Below are 23,417 nucleotides of genomic sequence, written 5' to 3' on the forward strand. Positions count from 1 at the left end.
GACTCGCAAATTGCAAGTCGCAATTTGCAATTTTGCTACATCTGCCCCAAATCTTTAAGAAAATATCATGCACTTTGCTTTTTTGTTTTTGTAGCTCTTTCGCCCCCAACAATGTATGTAGGAGGAAGGAAAGTATGGGGAAGAGGCCTGCTTGGAGACTGGGCCAGGTGCCCAACTCTGGGCGCCTACCACCCCCCAGAAACAGCCGGCCATCCCTTATACCATCTTACAGGCCATCCAGCCCCTCAGATTCTTTCCCAGATTCCCTCTCGCATTTTAAGTGCCTAGTGTGAAGTGCTCTTAACAAATTATACAAATTAATTTGAATTTACTTAACAATAGGTGTAACATCAAACTTGCAGGTTTAGATACTAAAAGGATCGCTCAGTTTGTTGCAGAGAATCTTTGTCTAATCTGCAGGTTATACATTCCTCATTCTGATAAAAATTCCAATGGACTATGTGCGTTCTACAAGCATCTGCATGTCACTTGCGTGGCCTAAATTTGAACTCGTAGGGTTGAGTCAAACCTGTACTCTTTATGGGGAAATAAAATGAAATGCGTACCATTGAGTTGGGTAATAATTAAGGCCTATTGTTAAGTTCCAACAGGCACACACCTGAATATATATACAATTCATTATGTTATTTCGCATACCCATAGAGAAGTCAAGGTAGATGATACCTGCTGTGTCTCTGTCCTCTGGATAAAAGTCACTCTGTTTTGTCCCTTAATTTAATAAATCAATTAGTGTCCACAGGGAGATCTCCCCTTGTGCAACAGATCATTGTTTGTCCGCAGGTTCTAATACACATTGGGTGCAGTCGCAAACCCGGTCCAATGAGGAGGCTGCGACAAATGCAGACGAGGTGCAATAGTGCGTGGGGCATATTTATGAGCCCCTATGAAGCCATGTAAGGCCACCTTGCATGGCTCTACGTGGCTTCATAAATCTCGAGTAATGTAATGCAGCACAAATTCTCTGCACCAGGGAGGTGTTGCCATGGGTGTTACATGGGTGTTCCCACGCAGCACCCATGGACTTTGACGCCTTCTCAGATTTACAACAGGTAAACCTGGGAATGCTCCTGAAAGATACGCCTCCTCAGGATAGGCGTAATGAGGAGAAATATCTTTATTCCTCCTTGTTTTTTCTTCTTTGTATGCGTGCAGCAGCACACATAGAAAGAGGAAAGAGTCTTCCTGCACAGAAACTATCCTACATGCAAGGCAGACACCCTTGCACCGTGGTGCAAGGGTTCCTGCTTTGGTGCTAGGCAGCCCATTGTGCGTTAGTGTAGGGGAAAGGCCAGGAATGTGCCAAATGCCTTAAATATTGTGTATTTCTGCCCTTTCCCAGTGACGCAGTGAAGCAAGGTGACTTACTGCAACGCTGTGTCACTTTTCCATAAATCTGGCCCTGTCTTTTTGAAGCGAGCACAATCTCCTGGGTGCCTTTACCATCAATTTTGGGCATATGTCTTGCGATGACCACTCCCCAAAGCGTAATGGCATTAGACTTAGTTTAAAATAGGTTTTATAGCTTCCATCCAAGTAGTTCTGATGCTGAACCTCTTATAGGTGTTTACCGTCATCCAGGTATGCCTTCTTTTCCTGATATTTTTCCTTGTCACCAAGGATCACATATTTGTTATTGTTTTAAAGATAGTGAACTGTAGTCTTCACTTCCATAGGCTTTCAGCCTGAAGATCTCAGAGGGCTGAAGTCAGTGCTAACTCCCTTGCGTTGAAATTTGCACTACTCTGCATCTCCTCCCAAGTGTTTGCTTTTAATGTAGCCGCTTCACTGTGCTTCTGAGAAAATAAATCCTAAATCAGGAAGCCTTCTGGAAAAGTTGCTGATCTGTGAGACCAAATTCTAGCCTTACCTGGACTTGCGAGGCATTGATGGGGAGATGAAACAGTAAATGGTACACTTTACTTTGTGAATCATTTTTTTAAAATCCTAGTTTATCCAGAAATGCTATAGAGCCAAAAGGCAGCAGCGGGATAAGCTTTGCCTAATAATCTGCAGCAAGGGAATCAGTGATTGGCTGGAAGACTTGTGCAGAAGCACTTGGAAGACATGAATGAACACTGTCAGCCTAGGTTTTGATGCATTGAGGTGCAAAATGTGTGAACCATGATCCTGCAGCCATACTCCCAAGTATTTGTAGCTATTGCTCCTTTTAATTGTCAACCCACACAAGCGCCATTACTCTTTCCTGCTCACTTTTTTGCCAAACTTAAAATATTTGTTTTATCAAAGTTCATAGACAAGACATTTGATTCACCTTGCAGCGTGTATCTAAAATGTTTAAAAGCCTCTGGAGACCTACAGACTGGAGACCACAGATGGATTAAGCAGCACTAAATCATCCGCATATTATAAGAATGTCAGACTCTGGCCGCCTATAATAGGGGGTGAGACTGTGCTTTGTCTAACAAGGTGCTCAGATCTGAAATAAGCAAATGAAAAAGACTGGGGTGAGCACACATCCTTTTTTAATCCTCATTTTATAGTCACTTTTGCAGAAAGAGTGGGAGTTACGCTTAGCTTTATCGGGACCAAGTATTGGTGTAAAGCAGTTTAACTGCAAAAATCAAATTGGGAGGAATCTTCCAGGAGGCTAGTTTTTGCCAAAGCAAATTCTGGATATGTGGTCAAAGGCCTTGGCAAAATCAATGAAAGAAGTGTAGAGTAACTGTTTCCTCTTAGTGGACTTGTCTATTAACATTGCCAAGCAAACCATATTGTCAGTTGTGCTTGATTTTGCCTTGAATCTGGTTTGATTAAATCTTATTCGGTTTTCCTTGGATGCCAGGCTCCCAGATTGGACAGCATTAGACTTGCAAAGTACTTTGATTCGACATTCAACAGAGCTATCAAACGGAAGCTGCTTGGGCTAGAATATGCTCCTTTTTTGTTGTAACACCAGCTGTTTCTATGCGTCTGGTTTGGAATCAGCAGACAGGCAATGATTAAACTGAACGCAGAAGGAGGCTGACCAGTGCACCAGGTCTTGTTTCTAGAGTGTAGCAGGCAGGCTGTTTGGGCTGAGGATGCCTTTTCCCTGACCTTTGCTGATTTCTTGTTGGGAATAAGCCAGTGGGCTCCGGAGAATACAGTCACCCAGCCTGAGCGGCTCACTGGACTTTAAATGATACAGCTCCTTTATGTGTGCTATCCTTACAGATTGATCCACAGGATTGCCTGCTATCTGACCGTGGTCGCTTTCTATATTTTTTTTTTTTTTAAACAAAATGTATTGCATTTCTTAACGACAGTAAGTAGGCAATTCGACATTCGTGAGTACATAGCTATAAGAAAAAAAAGAAAAGGGAAAATAGAGCAATTTTCACATACCCACAAGTCCAGTGAACTCCAACCCACTCATTCCCACTTAACTAGCATTCTATTGTCATGTTATCTACCCCCCTCCCCATCCCTCAACCTCCCCAACTGTACCCTCCCCCCAGTGATGATACTAGTAGTATGCCTAGATTGTCGTTTTGTGTGTAGATGTGATATGAAGGAGTCAGCCCTCTGCTCTTATCATGCCCGTGGTTCTCCGATTAGTTTACACTTAGAGGCTCACCTCTGGGTCATCTTGCATTGCAACTATTTGTTTGGGACTATTGACAGTTTCAAAATGGCATCCTATCACCCTTCTCTTAGGGGCACTGGATCCACCCGGCTTTCTTCTTTAAAGGAATCAAGTATTGCATCCCAGCATTGTGCCGCCCCCAGGGGCCGTCTACCCCTTCTCTCCTCACTATGAAGGACAGAGCTCTCACATCCAGCCCATTTAATTAGCTCTCCGGACCATTGAGACAATCTTGGTCCAATCGGATTTTTCCAGGATATCGCTATTTCCCTTTTAGCCAATACGAAGGCCAGATCCCTGAATCTGTTGGTTATTTTGTACTTAGCCGTGCGTGGAAACCACCCTAGCAAACATTGCCCTATCGTGCAAGGGGCTTCTCTTCCCATCGCTCCAGACACCAGTCTACACACCTCCGCCCAAAATCCCTCCGCAACAGGGCAGTTCCAGAACATATGTCCAAATTCAGCCCTCTCCAACCCGCATCTCGGGCATCCCAATCCCTCCACCCCAAAGTATCTGCTGATCCGTTCAGGAGTGAGATAAGCCCTATGTAGGACATAAAAATTAATCAGCTTAAATCTGGCATTGCGAGTCATCTTAGGGAAACCACCAAGCGTACGCTCCCAATCCTCGTCGGATATAGCTGTGCCTAGGTCTATCTCCCAGGACGACTTGAGCTGAGATAAAGGTGTGGCCATATCCTCCCGAATTCTGTTGTAAAGGTTAGAAACTGCTCTGGAGGCCCCCGAAGAGGACACCAAATATGTACAGGTCGTTTGTGTTGCGGGCCCCCCAGTTCCTGTTAACCAATGTTTTCTGATACTAGCCGCCACAGAGCCAAATAGTAAAAAGTGTCCCCTCTGTAGATTAAATTGTGACCGCAGTGCTTCAAATGACATCAGTGTTCCCTCCCTAAACAGTGCTCCCACCGACTGTATCCCAGCTTCCACCCAGGACCGGAGGCCGCCCCAGTCACCACGATGACATCGCGCAAGGGTTTTAAACTCAGGGGAGTCATTCTTCCCCATACTCGGGTACCCTAGTAACAGTTCGTATAATCTAGCTTCTGGGGGAGTAAACGCCTTAACCCTCAACCCTGTTGCAGCCCTGCTGGATATCCATTGTGCCAACCATTGAAGTTGCGCTGCCAAATAATAAGCCTCAAAATCCGGGACTGCTAGGCCACCGTCTATTGAACGCCTCTGAAGTTTGGACAGAGCAACTCTCTTTCGGCTGTCCCCCCAGATAAATGCTATGACCATGGTCTCCAGTTCTGTAAATATGGCCCTAGGAACCCATACCGGCAGGACAGTGAAATAGTACAGGAGACGAGGCAGTACCACCATCTTAAGGATGGCTACCCTCCCCGCCACAGATAAAGGCAAGGTTTGCCAAAAAGCCATGTTGGATCGGGTAGAACTCAGTGCGCCTCCAATATTGCTGTCGATTATATCCTGTGGGTCGTGAAAAACCTTGACCCCCAAGTATGAGAGGCATCTTGGAACCCACCGGACATTTCCCAATTCTAATGGAGGCGTTACTGTAGCATTCAAAGGAAACAAGCCGGTCTTACCCCAATTCACCCGTAGACCGGATAGCTCACCAAACTGCGAAAGCAACTGTTGGGCCCGGGGTAGGTCTCTATGTATATCGTCTAGGAAAATCAATAGATCGTCTGCATACAACGCTATTTGATGTCTCTTGTCCCCTGCCACAATACCAGGGCCCCCTCTCCCCCCACGCGCCGCTGCCGCCAACGGCTCCATAGCCAGTGCAAACAACAGCGGCGATAGGGGGCATCCCTGTCTGGTACCCCGTTCAACGACATAGGGGTTGGATATGATCCGCCCCGTTCTACTCTAGCAATGGGTTTAGTATACAGCAGTCTGACCCAGGCAATGTATTCCGGTCCAAATCGAAGATGGGACAACACTGTATAAAGGAATGACCACTCCAAGCTGTCAAAGGCCTTTTCTATATCGACCGCGAGGACTCCGGGGGCTGAGCTGGCCGATTTTCGATCATTCATGACTGCTATAAATCTGCGTATGTTATCCGCTGTGTTGCGCCCCGGGATGAACCCCGCCTGATCCGTGTGAATTAGTGTTGTCATATGGGGGAGCAGTCTAGTGGCCAGAACCTTACTGAGGATCTTGTAGTCCAGGTTCAGCATGGATAGAGGCCTGTATGCCCCCGCTTCCGTTGGATTTTTCCCTGTTTTAAGCAAGGGTATTATTACTGCCTCCCTCGCTGTTGCCGGTAAGATTCCCCTTTCTCTGGCAGATTGATATAGAATCTCGAGTCTAGGAGCTAACTGATCTATATATGCGGCATAGAATTCGATGGGAAGACCATCTGTACCCGGAGTCTTTCCCCTCGATAGCTCACTAATGGCCTTTCGAATCTCTGGTTGTGTAATGGGGCCCTCAAGTTGTGGCGTAGCATCTGGCGTCAGTGTCTGCAACTGCAGTCCAGATACATAATTATCGATAGAGCTACCGTCTGTACAGAGAGTGCTTTTATATAATCGTTCATAAAAGGCCATCAGGTGAGAGTTAATTTGCTCCTGCCCGTAAAGGGAATTCCCGTCCTCCGAGATCATTTCCAGGATGGGCGACGTTTTATGTGTTTGCGAAACCACCCAAGCTAACATCCAACCTGCTTTGTCTCTCTCCTCATGTGCCCGTGTAATATAGTTTTGGTAGTCAAAACATCTAAGGCGCTCCACACAGTCAGCCACCGTTGCTCTAAGCTCTAAGATAGAGGGCTGCAGGAGCGGATTTTCAGGCCTTTTTTTTTCCATCTCCCGCAGTTCACTCTCTGCTTTTTCAGTCTCCCTAAGTAAAGACCTTCGGACCCCCACAGCACCCGCAATACAGCGCCCTCGCACTACCGCCTTAAAAGCGTCCCATTCAATCAATGGGTTATTTGTCGAAGCCTCGTTATCTATAAAGTAATGGACAATATGCTGTCTTAGCTCTTCCTGAAAGGGTTTGTCTTCTAGGGATTCAATCTTCAACCGCCAGGTGGGGATGCAGGAAGGGGGTGAACCCCAGCCTATCTCCAATAAAAGAGGATTATGATCGGAGACAGTGCGGGACAGGTATTCAACATTATGCACTCGAGGGGAAATGTCCGGCGGGCAGAAAAACACATCTAAACGGACATGGAGCTCGTGCCAAGGGGAGAAGAAGGAATAGTCTCTGGCCCCCGGGTGCAACTTTCTCCAGATATCCACTAGTCCCCAACTCGCCTGCCAGGAAGAAAATAATCTTGCTACTCTCATCAAAGGAGAATCGTGTAACGGGGGGTGGGAGCGATCTCTAGAAGGATCAGCCACGCAATTAAAATCGCCCCCCATCACGAGGGGGAACTGCATATAGGCGGCCAAATGGCCCGATAAGCGAGTGAAGAACTCCCCCTGATCCACGTTCGGGGCATAGACATTAATCAACGCCAGATCCCTTCCCTGCAATCGCCCTCGGATTGCTACAAAACGACCCTCCGGGTCTATGAGCTTGTCCAAGAGTTGGAATGGGACCCCGGCTCCGATCCATATCAAAGTACCCCTGGCAAATGCAGAGTAAGAGGTATAGTATGTCTGGCCTCTCCACCTCTTCTGAGAGCAAGCCCTTCAGGCTGGGTTAAGTGTGTTTCTTGAAGCAGCGCAATCTGAATCCCCCTCCGCTTCAAATGCGAAAATACCTTATATCTTTTGGCCATTGTGTGCATACCCCGTACATTCCATGATAAAAATTTATAATTGCCTAATGACGCCATAGCTGTGTTTCAAGCCCCATCTGTGTCCAATCCCGTGTAGGGCTAGCATTTACCACTAGGCACCCTATTCTCACTTCACACACCGTCAGTAGATCAGAGGTAGATACCCACCATTCATCACTCCCCCTAAACATACCCCAACAATTAACACCCCAACTCCCTCTCCCCAGGACAAAAGTTAAAACAGCTCTCATCCAAACGACTCAAAATCTTAACTAGCTTATTGTAATTGGGGTTTCTCCAAGTTCTTCGAAGGAGTGGGCCATCCCTCTGATCCCCACTACCGGGTTACAGGGTGTCATAGTGCTTGTGGACCCATTTTCTCGCCCTTCTGATGAGAATAACCTCCACAGCAACAGCCAGTGCTCTCTCCTCAAAAAGCACCACGTTGTCAGTCACTGGAAAACTTCATTACTAGGACAACTGTCACAAGAGCAGTTTGGTATGAGGGTTTTCATATGATACAGTCAGAGGTGCCCGGAGTTATGACTGGTCCCGATCCGTCGGATATCCGAGAGGATTCTGACTCATGCTCTGAATCAGATGGTTTACAGTTCGCTGCAGACTGCACTTGTGACCCGCAATCCGAGCCGTTCAATGAAGCTGCTGCCTCCATGGCTTTTCGCCTCTCCGTTTGCATCTCCCCATGCGAAGGACTGTTTACAGTACGGGCCGTTTTGCATTTAGCCTCTCTCTTCCGCTCATGACCGGAGACTTGTCCCGGAGGACCATTCCCCTCTTGTGGAAGCTGGTCAAGCCATTGCCATACCTCTTCCGCCGTAGTGAAAAACTGTGTCCCTTCTTTGGTTACTACTCTAAGTTTTGCCGGGAACATCATGCCATATTGCAGACCTAATTGGCGCAGTTTCTGTTTTGCAGCACTGAAGGTGGCCCTTTGTTTCTGAACTTCCCGGGAAAAGTCTGGGAAAATACGAACCTTGTGGTTGTCCATTGTACGATCTCCTTTGGTTCTGCTTTGATGCAATAGGTAGTCTCTGTCTCGGTAATGGAGCAGCTTGGCTATTATAGGCCTCGGGCGGTTCCCGGTGGAGGAGGGCGCGCCGGTACTCTATGAGCCCTTTCAATGGCAAAAAAGGGAGAAAGTCCATCGCCCCCTAAGCCCTCTCGAAGCCATCGCTCGAGGAACTCCGCCAGGCCTGTTTGAGGGACACTTTCAGGCATTCCAATCACCCGAATGTTATTGCGCCGTGACCTATTCTCGGCATCTTCTGCTCTTAGTTCTAAGGTCCTAATTCTGGACTCTAGCAGCTTTGTGGCCTTAGTAGAATCCTTGACCTCCGGGAAGAGCTCTTTAAGTTGTCTGTCTGTGGTGGACACCTTTTCAGCCAGGCGGCGGTGATCGTCTCGTAGTACTGTAAAATCCGTGGCTAATGCATCAATTTTCCCCTCCAGTGCTACCCGGGAAGCCGTTATAGCTTGCAGGACATCTTGAAGTGTGGGATCGGTATGTTCCCCCCCCGAGGCGACATTTCTGTGTTCGGGCGTATCTGCCTGTGTCTCAACTGTGGGCCCCTCTTTTTGTTCTGTGTCTCTTCGGCGACCGGTTTTACCCATTTTCTGAGGTGTAGCTTCAACTACGATTGTTCAATGGTCATTAAACATTTATTCTTTCGGCACAACTCGGTGCCCTGCTCCGCCAGGGGGAACTCCAGACCTTCATTAATAAATTACTGTTTCCAGCACACTATGCCCGCGTATGAGATTTATCGCCTCTTGTTACCAGCCATCCTCCTCACTCTAGACTACTGACCATTCCCGAGGGGTATTTCACTCCAGAAGGATGGGCCCCTCTCACCCTCCTCCTAGTCCGGGTGCGATCACATCAAGCCCAATTACTTCACCGGTCATGGGGGGTACCTTCAGGTCTGACTGATTCTCATCCTGGATTTTGGGGTCGCCTGCGCTCTTATGCTCTCAGCACCGCGCAATCGGGGGAATCTCCGCAGCTCGGGGTCCTTTGCGCCGCTTCACCCTCTCGTCCGTGCAACAGGGTGCGATCTCATCCAGCCCGAATACTTCGTTGTTCATAGGGAGAACCTTCAAGTCGGAGTGGCTCTCAGCCTGAATTTGGGGAACTCCTGCGCTCTTGTGCACACAGCGCCGCATCGTCAGGGGGAATCTCCGCAGTACGGGGACTTTTGCGCCGCTTCACTGTCTCGTCCGGGTTCGCCTCTTCTAACCGTTAGCTTCGCCTTTCTCGCCCCAGCCCCCCTCCGGCGGAACAAGGGGTCGGGCCGCACCGGGAAAGGCCCCTCGAGTCCACCGCGTCTCTCTCAAACAGTCGTCGCCAAAGGTAGGTTGTCTCTGGAGCCCCAGGAGAGATCCCGGCGCTATCGCCCCTTATCGAGTCCCGTCCGATTCAGCCTTATGGCGCGGGACGCCGCGCTGCGAACGCCCCGCGGTCCCTATCTGGTCTCTGCCGCAATACCGGCCCCCTCTGTTCGTCGATATGAGTCCCAAAAAGTATCCCCCAGTGCACCCTTCGTTCTCTGACTCCCGGAGGGATACACTGGAAGGGAGCAAGAACCTGCCTTTATTGGGTCCTCCGCCTCCAGAAACGCCGTTCAAGTCGCGGCCGCCATCTTCTTTTTTCTCCCTTCCTCGCGGCACTCCGACGGGCGCTAATTCGGCCCCGAAATTCTCCTTCCTCCGGGGTCGGACCCCGAAAAATGAGTCTCCGGACCCCCCCGACCCTGCTGTTAGTCCGTGGGGCACGCAGGGGGTCCACCTCTTTGCAGACTGGACCGGAGTGGGGATCTCTGGCGGGAGCCTCACGGAGAGGCTTCCACTGCCATCGGAGTCAGGCCACGCCCCCCCACCGTGGTCGCTTTCTAGTCAGCTGATGGAACGCCAGAAGACCTTCTGGTTCTTGGTCTTACAGGCTTGACAGAGTGTCAGCCAACTTTGATCTTCTGCGCTCCGTCTAGTTTCACATAGTGATTTTTTGTAGCCTTTCTTAGCTCTTGTAATCTCTTAGCGTGTTCAGTTTAGTACTCTATCTTTATTTTATTTATTGGCTTCTTGATTCAGTTTTGTTTTCTTAGCTCCTCTGTGTACTATTTTTTTATGATGTGTCGCAGTTAGGGCACGATCAAAGGCCTCCAAGGTAAATTCTTAATTCCCTTTGCATTGCTTCCCATTGTAGAATAGAATTATCCAGCTGTCATCTGGCAGTGCCTGTGACCTGCTTCCATGTGGTGACCCACTATTTCATGAAATTCTTTTCCATTGGTATATGGTTGAATGAGACCAAACTTTCCGAAAAGGTTGGCCTCAGTATTGTCATTTCCAATAATGATCATTTGTGGATAGTGGTCCCTTTCACATCTGGGAATAATGGCAAACCTTTGGGCTTTATGAAACATCCTTAAGGAGATAAACATATACTCCAGCGCTGAGTAGCTCATGTTGGCCATGTGGGTGATGGTCATAGGTATAAAAACCTCCATTTAGTGCTCTCAGGCCCAGAGCCTCTAAAGTCGTGAGAAATGGATGATCTAGTTGATCCAGATTACAATACCTGGGTGACTGAACTGGGATTCTGCTTGCAGCATCAGTTCTACAGAAGAGCCTTTTTCTCCTGAGATGGCTTGACAGATGTAGGTTAAAGTCACCTATTAGGATCCAGGGGACATTACCATGCATGGGTGATCTATTAGCTTTTGTTCGACTGAGTTGATAATTTTTTTCATCAGGTGCAAACTTGTATTGATGTATACATCAAGCACAGGCCCAGAGCTCTCCCAAACATCCAGTTTTCTATTCTGATCCATAGAATGTTCGTTGAAAGGAGGTTCAGCTTTGTGACTACAAAAGCATGTTTTATAGAAACGTAAGTTGATAGGACCCCCTTGAGGTGGCCATTTTTTTGCCTTGCTTGCGGAAGTGTAAAATTTAGTAAACCCCTTACTGGTAGTTCTTCCTCCTTCCATTTTTCCTGTAGGCATATCAGCACGTGAGAGGTGACATAAGTTTCCAACTAAAATATACAAAAAGTGATGGATGGAATCTTTGAATTAATTTCAGCCACTGGTAATTACTCGGGCCACATCCATATCCATCATTATTTTGCACATCATGCCACCTCAGTTTGGACCCAGCTATATGCAAATCAGCCTTGATCCTGCTTCTCCAGGGAACAGTCCAGCCCGAACTGCTAAGCTAGGTCCTCCCAGTACCAGTACACAAGCATCCCAGAAGCAGTTTTTCCCATGTTATGGGCTCATCAGCTGGATATAGCTTGTAACAGTGAGACAGTGTGCACATAACCCATGTCTGGGCATATCTGTCCTACTTAGGGTGACATACTAAAGTACACAAAAACTAAGTTGGGTTGGTGTGCAAAAAATGATGGATTGGGATGTGGCCCTGAGTGATCACCAACTGCTTAGATTAAATCGAGCATCCATCTATACCTTTGTTTTTTGATTCCTTACGTGTGATCGGTATGCCCAGACGTAGGTCCTGTGCTCACTGTGCCACTGGAATTAAGCTATACCTGGCTGATGAGCCCATAATAAGGGTGAAACCAGTCATGGTTTGCTTGTATTCTGGATTAGAGAGGACCTGGCATAGCAGTTCAGGCTGGGCTGTTCGCATTAGAAGCAGGGGCAAGGCTAGTTTGCAAATGGCTGTGTCCAAACTGAGCTTAGCGAAAAATGATGGATTGGAATGCGGCCCGAGCGATCACCAGTGGCTAAGACAAAATCAAGCATTCCATCTATCACTTTGTTTTTTGATGCCTTAAGTTTCCAACATCGTATCTGTGCATAGCTTTTTTAGGCCAGTGACGTTCAAGGAGATCAAAGACAGGCTTTTTCTTCAGGATTGTATTTACTAAAGGGGTAGCACGAGTTTTGGGTTCGGGTCATGGATATTTATTACTGTTCAGGGCAATCGAGAACCATCCCATCTTTTCCCTTGGTATATGGGGGTTGGCCTGGTTGGCACTGGCAACCTTGGAGGGTATCCCGTGACACTAAAATCCTTTCTAATTAGGGGGCCTTTTAGTTTGCACCAGGTTCCTGCACATCCTTTACAATTGTTTCCTGCTTTGGTCTGCCAGATGGGTCTTTAGGCCAGATGTAGCAAAGGGTTTTACCCATTCTGTGTCTATGGGAAAATGTGTTCGTACATATGGCCCTTTGTCTCTAAATCGTCTCTTAAATTCTTCCAGTAACACTATTGGGTATCTTTGATCAGGCGCTCTGATGACGGTAAAGCCCCAGGCTGAGAACATCTCCTGCTTTGATAAGATTACATTTTCAAGTCCTCAGAAGCCCATGTGACAATTGTGGTCTCATTTGGCCTTCCACTACTGGTGGCTTAAATTGGACAGCTTTCAAGTCGGACAATGCCAGATGCTTAAGACCATTAAGAAAGGCCAGAAGCCTCTGAATATTTCCCCTATTAAGAATGTTTCATCAACCTCTGGATTTTTATTGGGGAACAAGACAGTCTTTTTGCTGGAATAATCTTGGCATCCCAAAAATGGTTGTTGCAGAATCTGAGCTGCTGCTGGTTGGCTACTTTGCTCTGAGAGCAATGAAGGATAATCCTTCGTTCTTTTATCAGTCTTGGGGTTCATGGGGCTCCTACAGCACTGGCTTATAAGCTTGGTCTTTGAGTTCTGGCTTAAAGGTGGCAAAAAGTGGATTCTCGAAGTTGAAGCAACAGGCGGCAGAGAGAAGGTTGACAACCTTTCTCCCTTTGCCATGGCTTGGTCACTTTGAGACAACTAGAAAAAAGGACTTGCATGTCCTTGAATACATACTAAGGGGGCATGAGCGGGGTTGGTCTTTAGCAAGAGTTTTGCCCCTGTTTCTGATTGAGCTGATTTCCCAAGTTCGATCACCGCTCGTGTTTCAAGGTTGGTTTGTAATTGAATGTTGCTGTTCTAGTTGCGCTGTGTTGAAAATCGGGCGTGCCTGGCGCACAGCTGCTGTTTTAAAAATTGGGAAATTGTTTTGTGGTTGATTCCTTTATTGTTTGAGATTTTGCTTCATTTTCCCGTTTTTATGGGTGAGCCCAAAGTGCTCCGTCCATTCTGTAATCTCTCTTTGGGCTTGAAACCACGCCCATGCCACGTCAGTCACTTACATTGGTTCGTGGGCTTGCCTTTTAAAATCCGCTTGCTTTCTTTTGTGAAAAGCATGCATACGTCATGCCTTTTCCGGTGTTTAGCCCACCTACACAGCACCAGTAAAGTACCAAAAACATACGAGGCTCGATGTTTTCAGCCTGGGGTCCGGACTACTTTATCTGTTGATTTTCCACGCAGCGCAAACGTGCATTTTACATAGCGCGATCGTGCTGCGTTTTTTTTTGCTTTACAACGCTAATAGCTCTAACTCGAACAAATGCGAGACCCGTTGCATTGAAAATGCTTATTTATTTTGCTTTCTTAGCCTTTTATCCTTCCCTTTTGATAGGAAGAGTTGAGCTGCTTTACTGGGCCTTAATTGGATGGAGGAAGACTGCGAGGCTTCTAATGAGTCTGCTAGTTCAATTGTGCCACTACTGAGGTCACTGGCATTTCCCCCCCTGCAAATAGCATCAGTACAAACTTGGCTTGATTCCTCATGGATTTCTGCAGTATATGGAACTATCTTTGGATTGAAGGGCGGGGGCTTTGGTGGTGCTGAGACTGATTCCATTGGTATGTCCAGATTAGAGGTTGTGAGCTCTGTTCTTACATTGTAAGATTGCCTTAAGCTTTGAGTATTGCACTTTCTCAATCAAGGTGGAAAGAAGAGCCGGGAGAGACGTTAGCTTCTCCGGAATAGGATGGCATGTCAATTCCTGTTTGGGTTCAGTGCCTTCCAGATGTATTCCTGTATGTGCACCTGCCAATAATTTCTTGACTGCAGGTAGAAGGCGTTCAATACGGGAGTCAATAGCTGCTATTTACTGAGCCAAAGTATCCAATAAATATATCTTGTTTGAAATTCTAGTGCCCTTATGTATAGTTAATCTAAAGTTAAAGTCGCCCATCTCTTCAGCGGCACATCAAACATTTATGTATTTATGTTTTAATTATCTTCATTGCCCGTGCAGTTTTATGTCTTTACGTCAAACTGCATGTCATGTAATTTTCCCCTGACTTGGGTTATTGTTTATAGGATAGGATTGACAAATTTACAGTTAGTCTCAAAGACTCTTTCATTGTTCTGGACTGCCCTCTTGATAGTTCTGTTCTTTGCAAACTGTGGGGATGTACCATGCATAACAGTGAGTCAAGTTCAGAGTAACAAAGGTGGGTGTAACCAGCATAAAAAAGGCAGCCCTTGCACCCGGTGAAAGCAGAAGGCTTCCAGTGGCTTAGGTGGGTCACTAGTTATGTATAGGCGGTCATGGAGCTGGTGCTCAGTGAGCAGATTTCCATGGGGCCTCTTGTTCAGCACACCTCATTTGCATGATTGAGAAGCCTCTTCAGGGTCATTCGTTCTTAAGATAAGAACGGCTGGTCTTTTGCCGCTTTCCAAGTGGCGCGTGGCAGCAGGAGTCACTGACGGTTCTGCTGAATAACTGAATGGCGCAGGAAGTCTCAAGAGGACCATAAACCTGCCCCTCACAGGGCGTTCAGAAACCTTGCCCCACGTAAAGGAAAGATATTGCAGCAGAGACTCTGATCCAAAGCCTAGCCTTGCCACCCAAGTGGACAGAGATAACCTTGTGGAATCCCCATGCATTACACCATGCCATCGGGTACATAAACGCACTGACCCACTGAAGGCAGTAGTAATTTTAAGAAAAGAGACTTCTTATCTTTTAAAATAATTGTATTTATGGAGTGTTCCGCTTTTTAATTAACAGAGAGTGCAAAATATATTTTGATAAATAGAAAGGTCAATCAGACTGCACCCTGGAGCTTTTATGTTAATCATTGTGTTCTGGAAGTGGCGGGGTCATTGTGTACCCTAAATTCTGTAGCTGTGGTCACAATTAGTTTTAATAGAGATAAGTGGATGGGTTTTCCACTAATAACCTTTAGGCGTAAGATCATTGAATCCTGACATTTGAGGAATACCACTCTTGGAGAAGGGCAGTTCCATCAATTATATGAGCCCAGTTTTTCTATGAAAAATAAGTGCCAATATAATGTGATGTATTTTCAGTGCTAACCTCCACTAACTTGAGGGCACGCATTATTGTAGTGCACAGTAAATTCTCCTTAACGTTCTTTTCACCAAATTTTCTCTCAATAATGTATGTGCGTAGATTTTGGATGCGAAATCTAGATGAGTTAGGTGACATTAAGGGTGAAGGAATCGATGCAGCCTAGATTCTACCTCATACAGCAACTACATGTTTTATTGCATTTGTTTTGGGGGTGATAGAGTTGACAGTGTCAGACTCCATGACAAGATGTAGGGCTGAAACAGGTTAGCAAAATTTTTGTAACCAATGCATGAATCTCCTCATTCATAAGGAGGGACTTGCTGTATGGGCCGGCAGTAGCATGCCCTATAATTGACACTAGCGTGTTCTCTGCTGCTTCCGCCTGAGATGCTCTCTTACACAGTTGTAGTCTGATATATTGCATAAGTAATATCATGAACAAAATATTGAAACCAAAATATTGAGGAAGTACATGCAAAGCAAGAGGTATAGATTTACTATTCTAAAGTCCATGTCTATATACCACAAATATATAGACATATGATTAAAGTACATAAATGTGAAGTTCGGTACTTCGGGATAAAAAATCTACACAAACTTACCAATCACTATTTTGGTCCTCGATATTCTGGTCATGGTAGTGTGATCAAACAGCATTTCTTGCACGATCTTCTGGATCCACGCCATCTTAAACGGCACCAAACATACTGTGTTAGAGCTTCTGAACAATATGGTATGATGACTTAAATTTTCTTACAATTTTTATTTGTTTTGAACCATTTTCACATTGAATATTTCTGTCAGAAATAATTGTCTTTGTTTTGCACACCATACATGCCTCTAATATGCAGTGGTCCTCATTTATGATTTTGCATTCAGCACTCAGGCATTACCATAATTTCAACTCATATTTCACAGTTCCAGAAGAGAATTCAAACGTGTGCTTACTTACTAGGCGATCTGATTTGAATAATACAAATGGACTCTCCTGTGAAACATTTGGACCTAAATGTATAACCAGGAAGCCTTGTTGTTTTAGGTGCTGCTTTCAAGGTCCTGACTGAGTTGAGAAAACTGGATCTTTCTTCTAATAAAGCAATTGGAGGAGGGTTTCCGAATTCATCTGCTGAGTTAAGTACGCTCAAACAACTCCAAGTTCTGGACATACACAAATGCGGCATCACAGAAAATGACATGGCAGCCCTCAGTAAGGACTTTTTCTTATGTGAAATTAGAAAACATTATGTCTTGGTTATGTTTATCTATTGACCCCTTAAGGCGTGATGAAATCATCATAGATAATTTAATATTCACAATCAGCTTCCGAAATGTCACTGTGAAACAGATTAACTGTTCTCCATAATCACAAATGGAGTGGTCTGTCATATTGAGTGTGTGTGAGATCATCTGATATAAATTTACCACATATATGATAAGATTGCCTGCACCACAAGTTTTTATATCAGGATAGTACTTCAAGCTTTAAGAAGTGAATCGTTCTTCTTTCTTTATATCTGATGTTCTTTGAACCCTTGAAAGTGTATCCCTAAAAGTATGATATTGAAGTATAAGTTCATTATGGCTAAACAAAGCCTGACAGAACCTAGGCGTGCTGTATCTCTCAAAGGATATTACAGAAGATTACAATCTGAAGAACTATCAACAAACCAGATAAGTAGTAGAATCATACAACTTGCTTTAGTACTGTGTTACAGTGCAGTATTTGGAGTTGCAATCCATGCTCTTGGGCCCTCACCCATCAACTCTTACTCTTATCCCAAAAGAAACCACAACAGATTTATTTGACCATCCAATCACCCTTCCTTCATCATGAAAACAGTATTCATTGTTGTAATCTGCTGCTTATTTTCAGTACAGTGATCTGATTCCCCTCAAAGCGAGATCCATATTTTACAAATTAGAAAACAAATACTAATAAAAATAAAGTAATTACAGTGCTCCTTGGACCACCAGCACATCATACACGGAAAATTATTTAAATGCTCTAATTTCCAAGAGTATATTATCTATTGGTCCTATGTGTGGTTGTTTTGTATTTACATTTGCAGGGAGTTTTATGTTTTGTTTGTATTTTCATGTGGCTTCCTTATTGTGGTGTCTGTATGCAGTGAGGATACTGAGTTGAATGACATGAACAATTATACTTGTGTACACAAAAGCGACAATCAATCAAGAGTCAAGAGTCTTCTACTAATCCAAATATATGTACCAAAAGGTGATACATTTTCTCCCAAAGGAAACATAATAATTTATTTATCTAAATTCAAATTCTGCTTGTTTATTAAGCAGTAAATGTAATTGAAATAGAATAGCAATACATTGTCATAGATCTTGCGTCTCCTGTCATATTTGTAACTTATTTTCCAGTAAATTGTGTGAAGTTTCCATATCTGGAATGTTGTGTAGATTCTGACTTGATCAAGCAAATGTAATGCATTTCCCTTTTCATGAGCACCTTATAAGAGTCCTTTACATTACATAACACTTGTCTATTATTATGTTGTTATCCGTATGTTCACAAAGCCATCATCCCCCATAAAAGGAAACATTCCGTTTCCAGATCCCTCCCAAAGCCTAGCTCATACTATCAAACCCCAGTCCACATGCACCGAAGCATGATCAGATGTAACTATGAGAACAATTCCAGCTTCCTGCACTCTGAAGAGCAGCAGCCTGAAGACAAGGGAGACTTAAGCGTGCCAGTGGCTATTGCAAGCTGGTGGAGAAAAAGGATAGTCTTGCTCGGGTGCAGCTCCTCTGCATTGTTTGCACCTTTAATTACTCTCAGTGTTTTATCCAAACGTTTAGATCAAACTTTTGAATGATCTAAAATGAGCTGAAATGAATGACACATCTCTACTTTAGAATTAAGAATAGTGGTCCTCTTTTTATCGCTTTTATATCTCAAGTGTATCCTCTTAAGACAATCCCTGAAACAGAGCAGGTAATGAGAGAGAATAAACTGCTAAGATCCGTCTAACATTACTTTTCTGAGGAACAACTGGAGGCCAGAAGGTATGCTGACCAGCTCCTGAATTAAATCCTGGTGTAACCCCACCTTGATTCATGTTCAGAAACATTTTAAGCTGGAGCTGAGGAAAATAAGGGGCATATTTACAAGAAAATGGCGCATTAGTCCTGATGCATGCATTTCGCCACTTTGTAAATATGGCGTGCGGAAATAGCCTCCTTAACGCCACATTAGCGTAAAACAAATGATGCTAGTTTGGCACAAGGAGGCGCAAGGTACTTGTAAATATGCCGCTCAGTTTCCTAATCATTCACGTGGGGGTCAGAAATTTCCTTTGCCGGTATTCTGCTGAATTTATCAACCAGTTACCTCATATGCTCCAGGTCCATGACCTTTGCTTGGGATGACTCAGCTCTTTGGTTCTAGTACTACAAACAAACTTAAACATAAAGCACCTGCTCCACATAAGCAGTCATAAACCACAGCATATAGGTGGACGTCTTGGGGGTCCTTATTTTGTATTATTTATGCCTGTTTTAGTTTTTTCCATTTTACAACATGGAATCAGCATGCCTAAAACCATACAGGTAATAAAGACAGGGATTTTGGACCTGTTTTCATAATTCTGTATGTGTGCATAGTCATCCATTTTCATTGTTTGTACACTTCTAGGGTTAGGAAAAGTGCACAGTAACATATGGTATAGACTCTCTAAAAATGAATAAGACATTAGAAAATTAATTAATAATTTATTTTTCCCATATATGCCCCCGTTCCTCTGTATAGCCTGCAAATCCAGTGCAGATCAGGGAACTTTACTGCACTGTCTGCATTCCTTGTGCCTGCTAAATAGGGTTGTGTAAATTGACTGTTTGATAAAGTAGTATGTGCGCGACTGAAGCTTTGTGAATAGCCTAAAAGTTATTATCTTGTTGGGTGTTTGCAGGGTCGGACTGGGACAGAAAATAGCCCCGGACACTAAATTAAAAGGGGCCCCCATTAGCAAACCAGATAGCTAAAGAAGTCACATTTGCAAATCAGGACAGTTTTAAACTTGTTAAAACAAGTTGTAGAAGAGTTTTTCAAGGTATGGGAGACTGCATGCATTTGTGCTTGCTGCAGGCAATGCTTGTGGTAATATCAGGGAAATTAACAGTAAAAACCGGCCCACAAGACCATAAAAACACACCCTCACACAGCCAAACATGGCTTATCGTAAGCAATGACACACTATTGCGCGTCCAACACTGACCGCGTCATAGTGCTTTTTTCTTTAACATGTTGCACCGCAGCCCGAGCTCTTTCTAAAAAGGGACTGGGAGGAGGTGTTAGGGGAGGAGGGAACAGAAACAACAGAGAGAAGGTGTGTGAGGTCAGAATAACACCAGGGAGGTGTGTGGGAGGAAGGAGGAAGCAGCAACAGACAGTGGGAGGAGGGGAGTGAGAAACAACACAAGGGAGCTTCGGGGTAGGGAGAAGTGATATTGGACAGCAGGGTGGGGTAGTGGGACCTACCGTACAGTGCATGCACTGTTTTAGAGTGCATGGCAAAAAGTTTTTTTTTAAAAGGTGCCTGAAGCAGCGCCTAGTCAGTGGAAGGACACTGGCCACAAACAGGAAGCTGTGATAGGTCCATGCTCCTAGGCAAGGACAGAAGCCCCAGGAAGAAAATAGGAGGAGGCGAGCAGCCGGGAGGAAGTAGGAGGTGTGACCAATAAGAAACAAGGAAACAAGAATGGAGTAGAAGCCAATCAATGATAACTACTGTTAAATAACGTGTGTCTTCCAAGCCCTTTTTTAAGCTTTTTTAATTTCAATAGATTTTGCTAACGTGCTATTTAGGTGAAAACTAAAAGCAGGTTCAGACACTAATCTCTGAGACCAGCCCTTCAGGAACTGTCAGATGTCGTATATGCCAGTCCGAGCCTTTGTGTTTGCATTGCACATGTATATACATACATCCGTGGATGCATGCGCTACACATGCATGTGCACACACCCAACACATAGGGTTCATAGGGGGTCATTTTGACCCTGGCGGTACGAGACCGCCAGGGCTAAAATGACGGAAGCACCGCCAACAGGCTGGCGGTGCTTCCTGGTGTATTACGACCGCGGCGCTTCCGCGGTCGCACCGCCGGGGCCGGCGGTATTCTGCCATATTTGCCCCGGCGGTGATAATCCGCAAGCAGCGCTGCCCAGGGGATTACGAGTCCCCGACCACCAGCCTTTTTCTGGCGGTTTGAACCGCCAGGAAAAGGCTGGCGGAACGGGGAGTCGTGGGGCCCCTGGGGGCCCCTGCACTGCCCATGCCACTGGCATGGGCAGTGCAGGGGCCCCCTGACAGGGCCCCATGCAGCTTTTCACTGTCTGCTATGCAGACAGTGAAAAGCGCGACGGGTGCAACTGCACCCGTCGCACGGCCGCAACACCGCAGGCTCCCATGTTGCGACCCACATCCCCGCTGGGCCGGCGGACGGAAACTTGGTTTCCGCCCGCCGGTCCAGCGGAATGTCAAAATGGGCACCGTGGGAGAACGGCTGCATTGGCGGCCGCCTGGCGGTTACAACTTGGCGGGCGGCAATGTAATGAGGCCCATAATGTTTTGCTTCTTTGTCTCACAATAAAGTTTACGCATTGCACACAGTTTGTATATAGTGAAATGTAACATGCTTTGTCCTTTCAGCCCAGGTGGTACCACTGCTGTCAAGCCTTGAAGTCCTGAACATCTCATCCAATAGGCAGATTGGAGGCTTCTCACTAAACTTGTTCAGCAGGCTCAGGTTTTTACCAAAATTGAAATCTGTTTGTGTCAGTCACTGCGCTTTGACTGAAGAAGCCTTTGCAGCACTAGGTATGATTTTTAAATAATCTTGTGTGCCTAGTGGTTGAAGAAGGAGATTGGGTGGGCTAAATGTACCCGCTAAAAACAAACCATTTCAATAATTATTTTATTGACATTGAGTATAATTGAAATGTTATGATCAGACCACAAAGTTCAATGTAGTGGAATGACCTGAGGTGAGGTCAACCACTAGGGCAGAAATCATATACATTTATATACTTAATATATATGTGAGGTATACAATAAAGCTAATGAAGTCCTGACGGCGCAGTGAAGGCAAACTGACCTGTGTTTGTTTTACATGCAGAGCAGAACCAGGCTGAATTCAATGCACGCAGGAACAGTGATGTCTGAATCCTATAATTTTATGTCATCAGTGATGTAATCAATGATGTCATCTGAAATGTAATCATAGATGCTATGCATGATGGTATGAGCACTGCATGGTGGGGTTGTGAGTTATGGAAGGCATAGCTAATCATGAATGGGCAGTTGCAGGGCTTCCCACTTCACACATTTAATGGCTGTATGAAGATACAGCCTTCATCACCAACTGGTGGCCAAGGATCCTGCGAGGTAGGACTATAGATCATTGTAGGAGTACGCAAACCCTCAAAGAGTCCAGTAATCCCCGAGCCTCAGGAAAAGGACATTTGTTGTCCTTTGCATTCAGAGTCTGCATTCTACATGCAATGCATGTCTGTACCTATCCAAAGGCAGTGCATACCAGAAGTACCAACACTCTAGGTAGTAGCAGGAAAATAGAACCTAATATATTTTCTTCTTGTGACGTCTTGAAATAGCTTTTTACAGATGTTTTCCACGCTCTGTTGGTCTGCTGGCTCCCTCAGCCAATACTTGTGGTGTATATCCAGTCTTTTGCTCAACAGTCCAACCAAACCTCCAAATACTGACATGCTTATGCTCCTCTACCTGCATGAATCATAGATGTGCATAGATAGTTCTTAGTGTGGTCAAATGTGTGCATGGTATAAATGATTGAAGGAGGGTATAGAATGGCTGACGGTGCAAGATACAGCAGAGGTGTACAAACCATGGGTCTGGATGTGGAGAGTGAGCTGCAGATATGCAAAATTGAAACAAATGGCTCAGGGTATGCAAAGATTGGCTGCTGCTATTTGCAGTGTAAATAAACAAGTCCAAGGATATACAGAGGGTTGCTGTGAGGGTGCAGAATGTGGACATGGGCGAGCAGTGCGTGACCAAGGGTGTGAAAGGTGTAAATGAGCATGACTGAGAGTATGCAAAATGTGGTGGAGGGTGCCACACATGAATGAAGGTGTACAACGTGTGGTGGAGAGTGTAGTTGCAGGTGTGTAGACTGTAACTGAGCAAGGCCGATGGTGTATAGTGTTTCAGTGAGTCTGCAGAGTGCGACCAGGGATATGCTGGATGTAAATAGGCATTACTGAGGGTGTCCTCCGAAAGGCGGAGGATGCGTTGGAGAGTTCCACATATGGCTAAGGTGTACAAAGTGTGGTGGAGAGTGTGCAGTGTTGCCGAGGGTATGCAGTGTTAGTCAGTGCATACAAAATTATTGCGTTTTAGGTGTACATAACATGAAAAAAGTGACAGGCCCAGCACTCATTTGATTAGTACCAAAGTTTAGTGGGCTGCTTGATGATGATGGTGACCAATGCAAAACAAGTGCAAGTAGTCCACCCAAAATCTTAGGGCCCAATTAGGAATTCGATGGTCCAACCGCCGGACCATTAATAGACAGTGGGGAGGTCGCTGCAAATCCGGCAGCTACCCCACTGCAGTGTTCCGAACTCCCCGTCGGGCCAGCCGGCAGACAGAGTGCCAGCAGTACACTCGGAATTCGCACTGTCTGCCGTGGCAGACAGTGCGCATTCCAAGTTTGCTGACAGGGGGGCCCCTGCACTGCCTTGCCATGGGCAGTGCAGGGCCCCCCTGTGGCCCCATCTCTGCCTTTCCACCAGCCTTTTCATGGCAGTGACCCCGCCATGAAAATGCTGGAGAAAAGGCAAGTCGTAATCAGTATGGCGGTGCCAAAATTGTCACGGCCGT

At 45.6% G+C, this 23,417-nt stretch overlaps 1 protein-coding gene across 1 annotated transcript in view; it reads left to right on the plus strand.

Moving 5' to 3' along the window:
• The window catches only part of LRRC31 (leucine rich repeat containing 31), a 68,814-nt gene that overhangs the window by 40,243 nt on the left and 5,154 nt on the right, over positions 1 to 23,417 (plus strand). The window contains exons 7-8 of the mRNA XM_069213192.1: positions 16,569 to 16,736; positions 21,207 to 21,374. Coding sequence (XP_069069293.1) covers positions 16,569 to 16,736; positions 21,207 to 21,374 — 336 coding nt within the window. The remainder of the gene's footprint in view (positions 1 to 16,568; positions 16,737 to 21,206; positions 21,375 to 23,417) is intronic.

This window comes from Pleurodeles waltl, chromosome 11 (assembly GCF_031143425.1).
Source record: "Pleurodeles waltl isolate 20211129_DDA chromosome 11, aPleWal1.hap1.20221129, whole genome shotgun sequence".
Taxonomy (NCBI): domain Eukaryota; kingdom Metazoa; phylum Chordata; class Amphibia; order Caudata; family Salamandridae; genus Pleurodeles; species Pleurodeles waltl.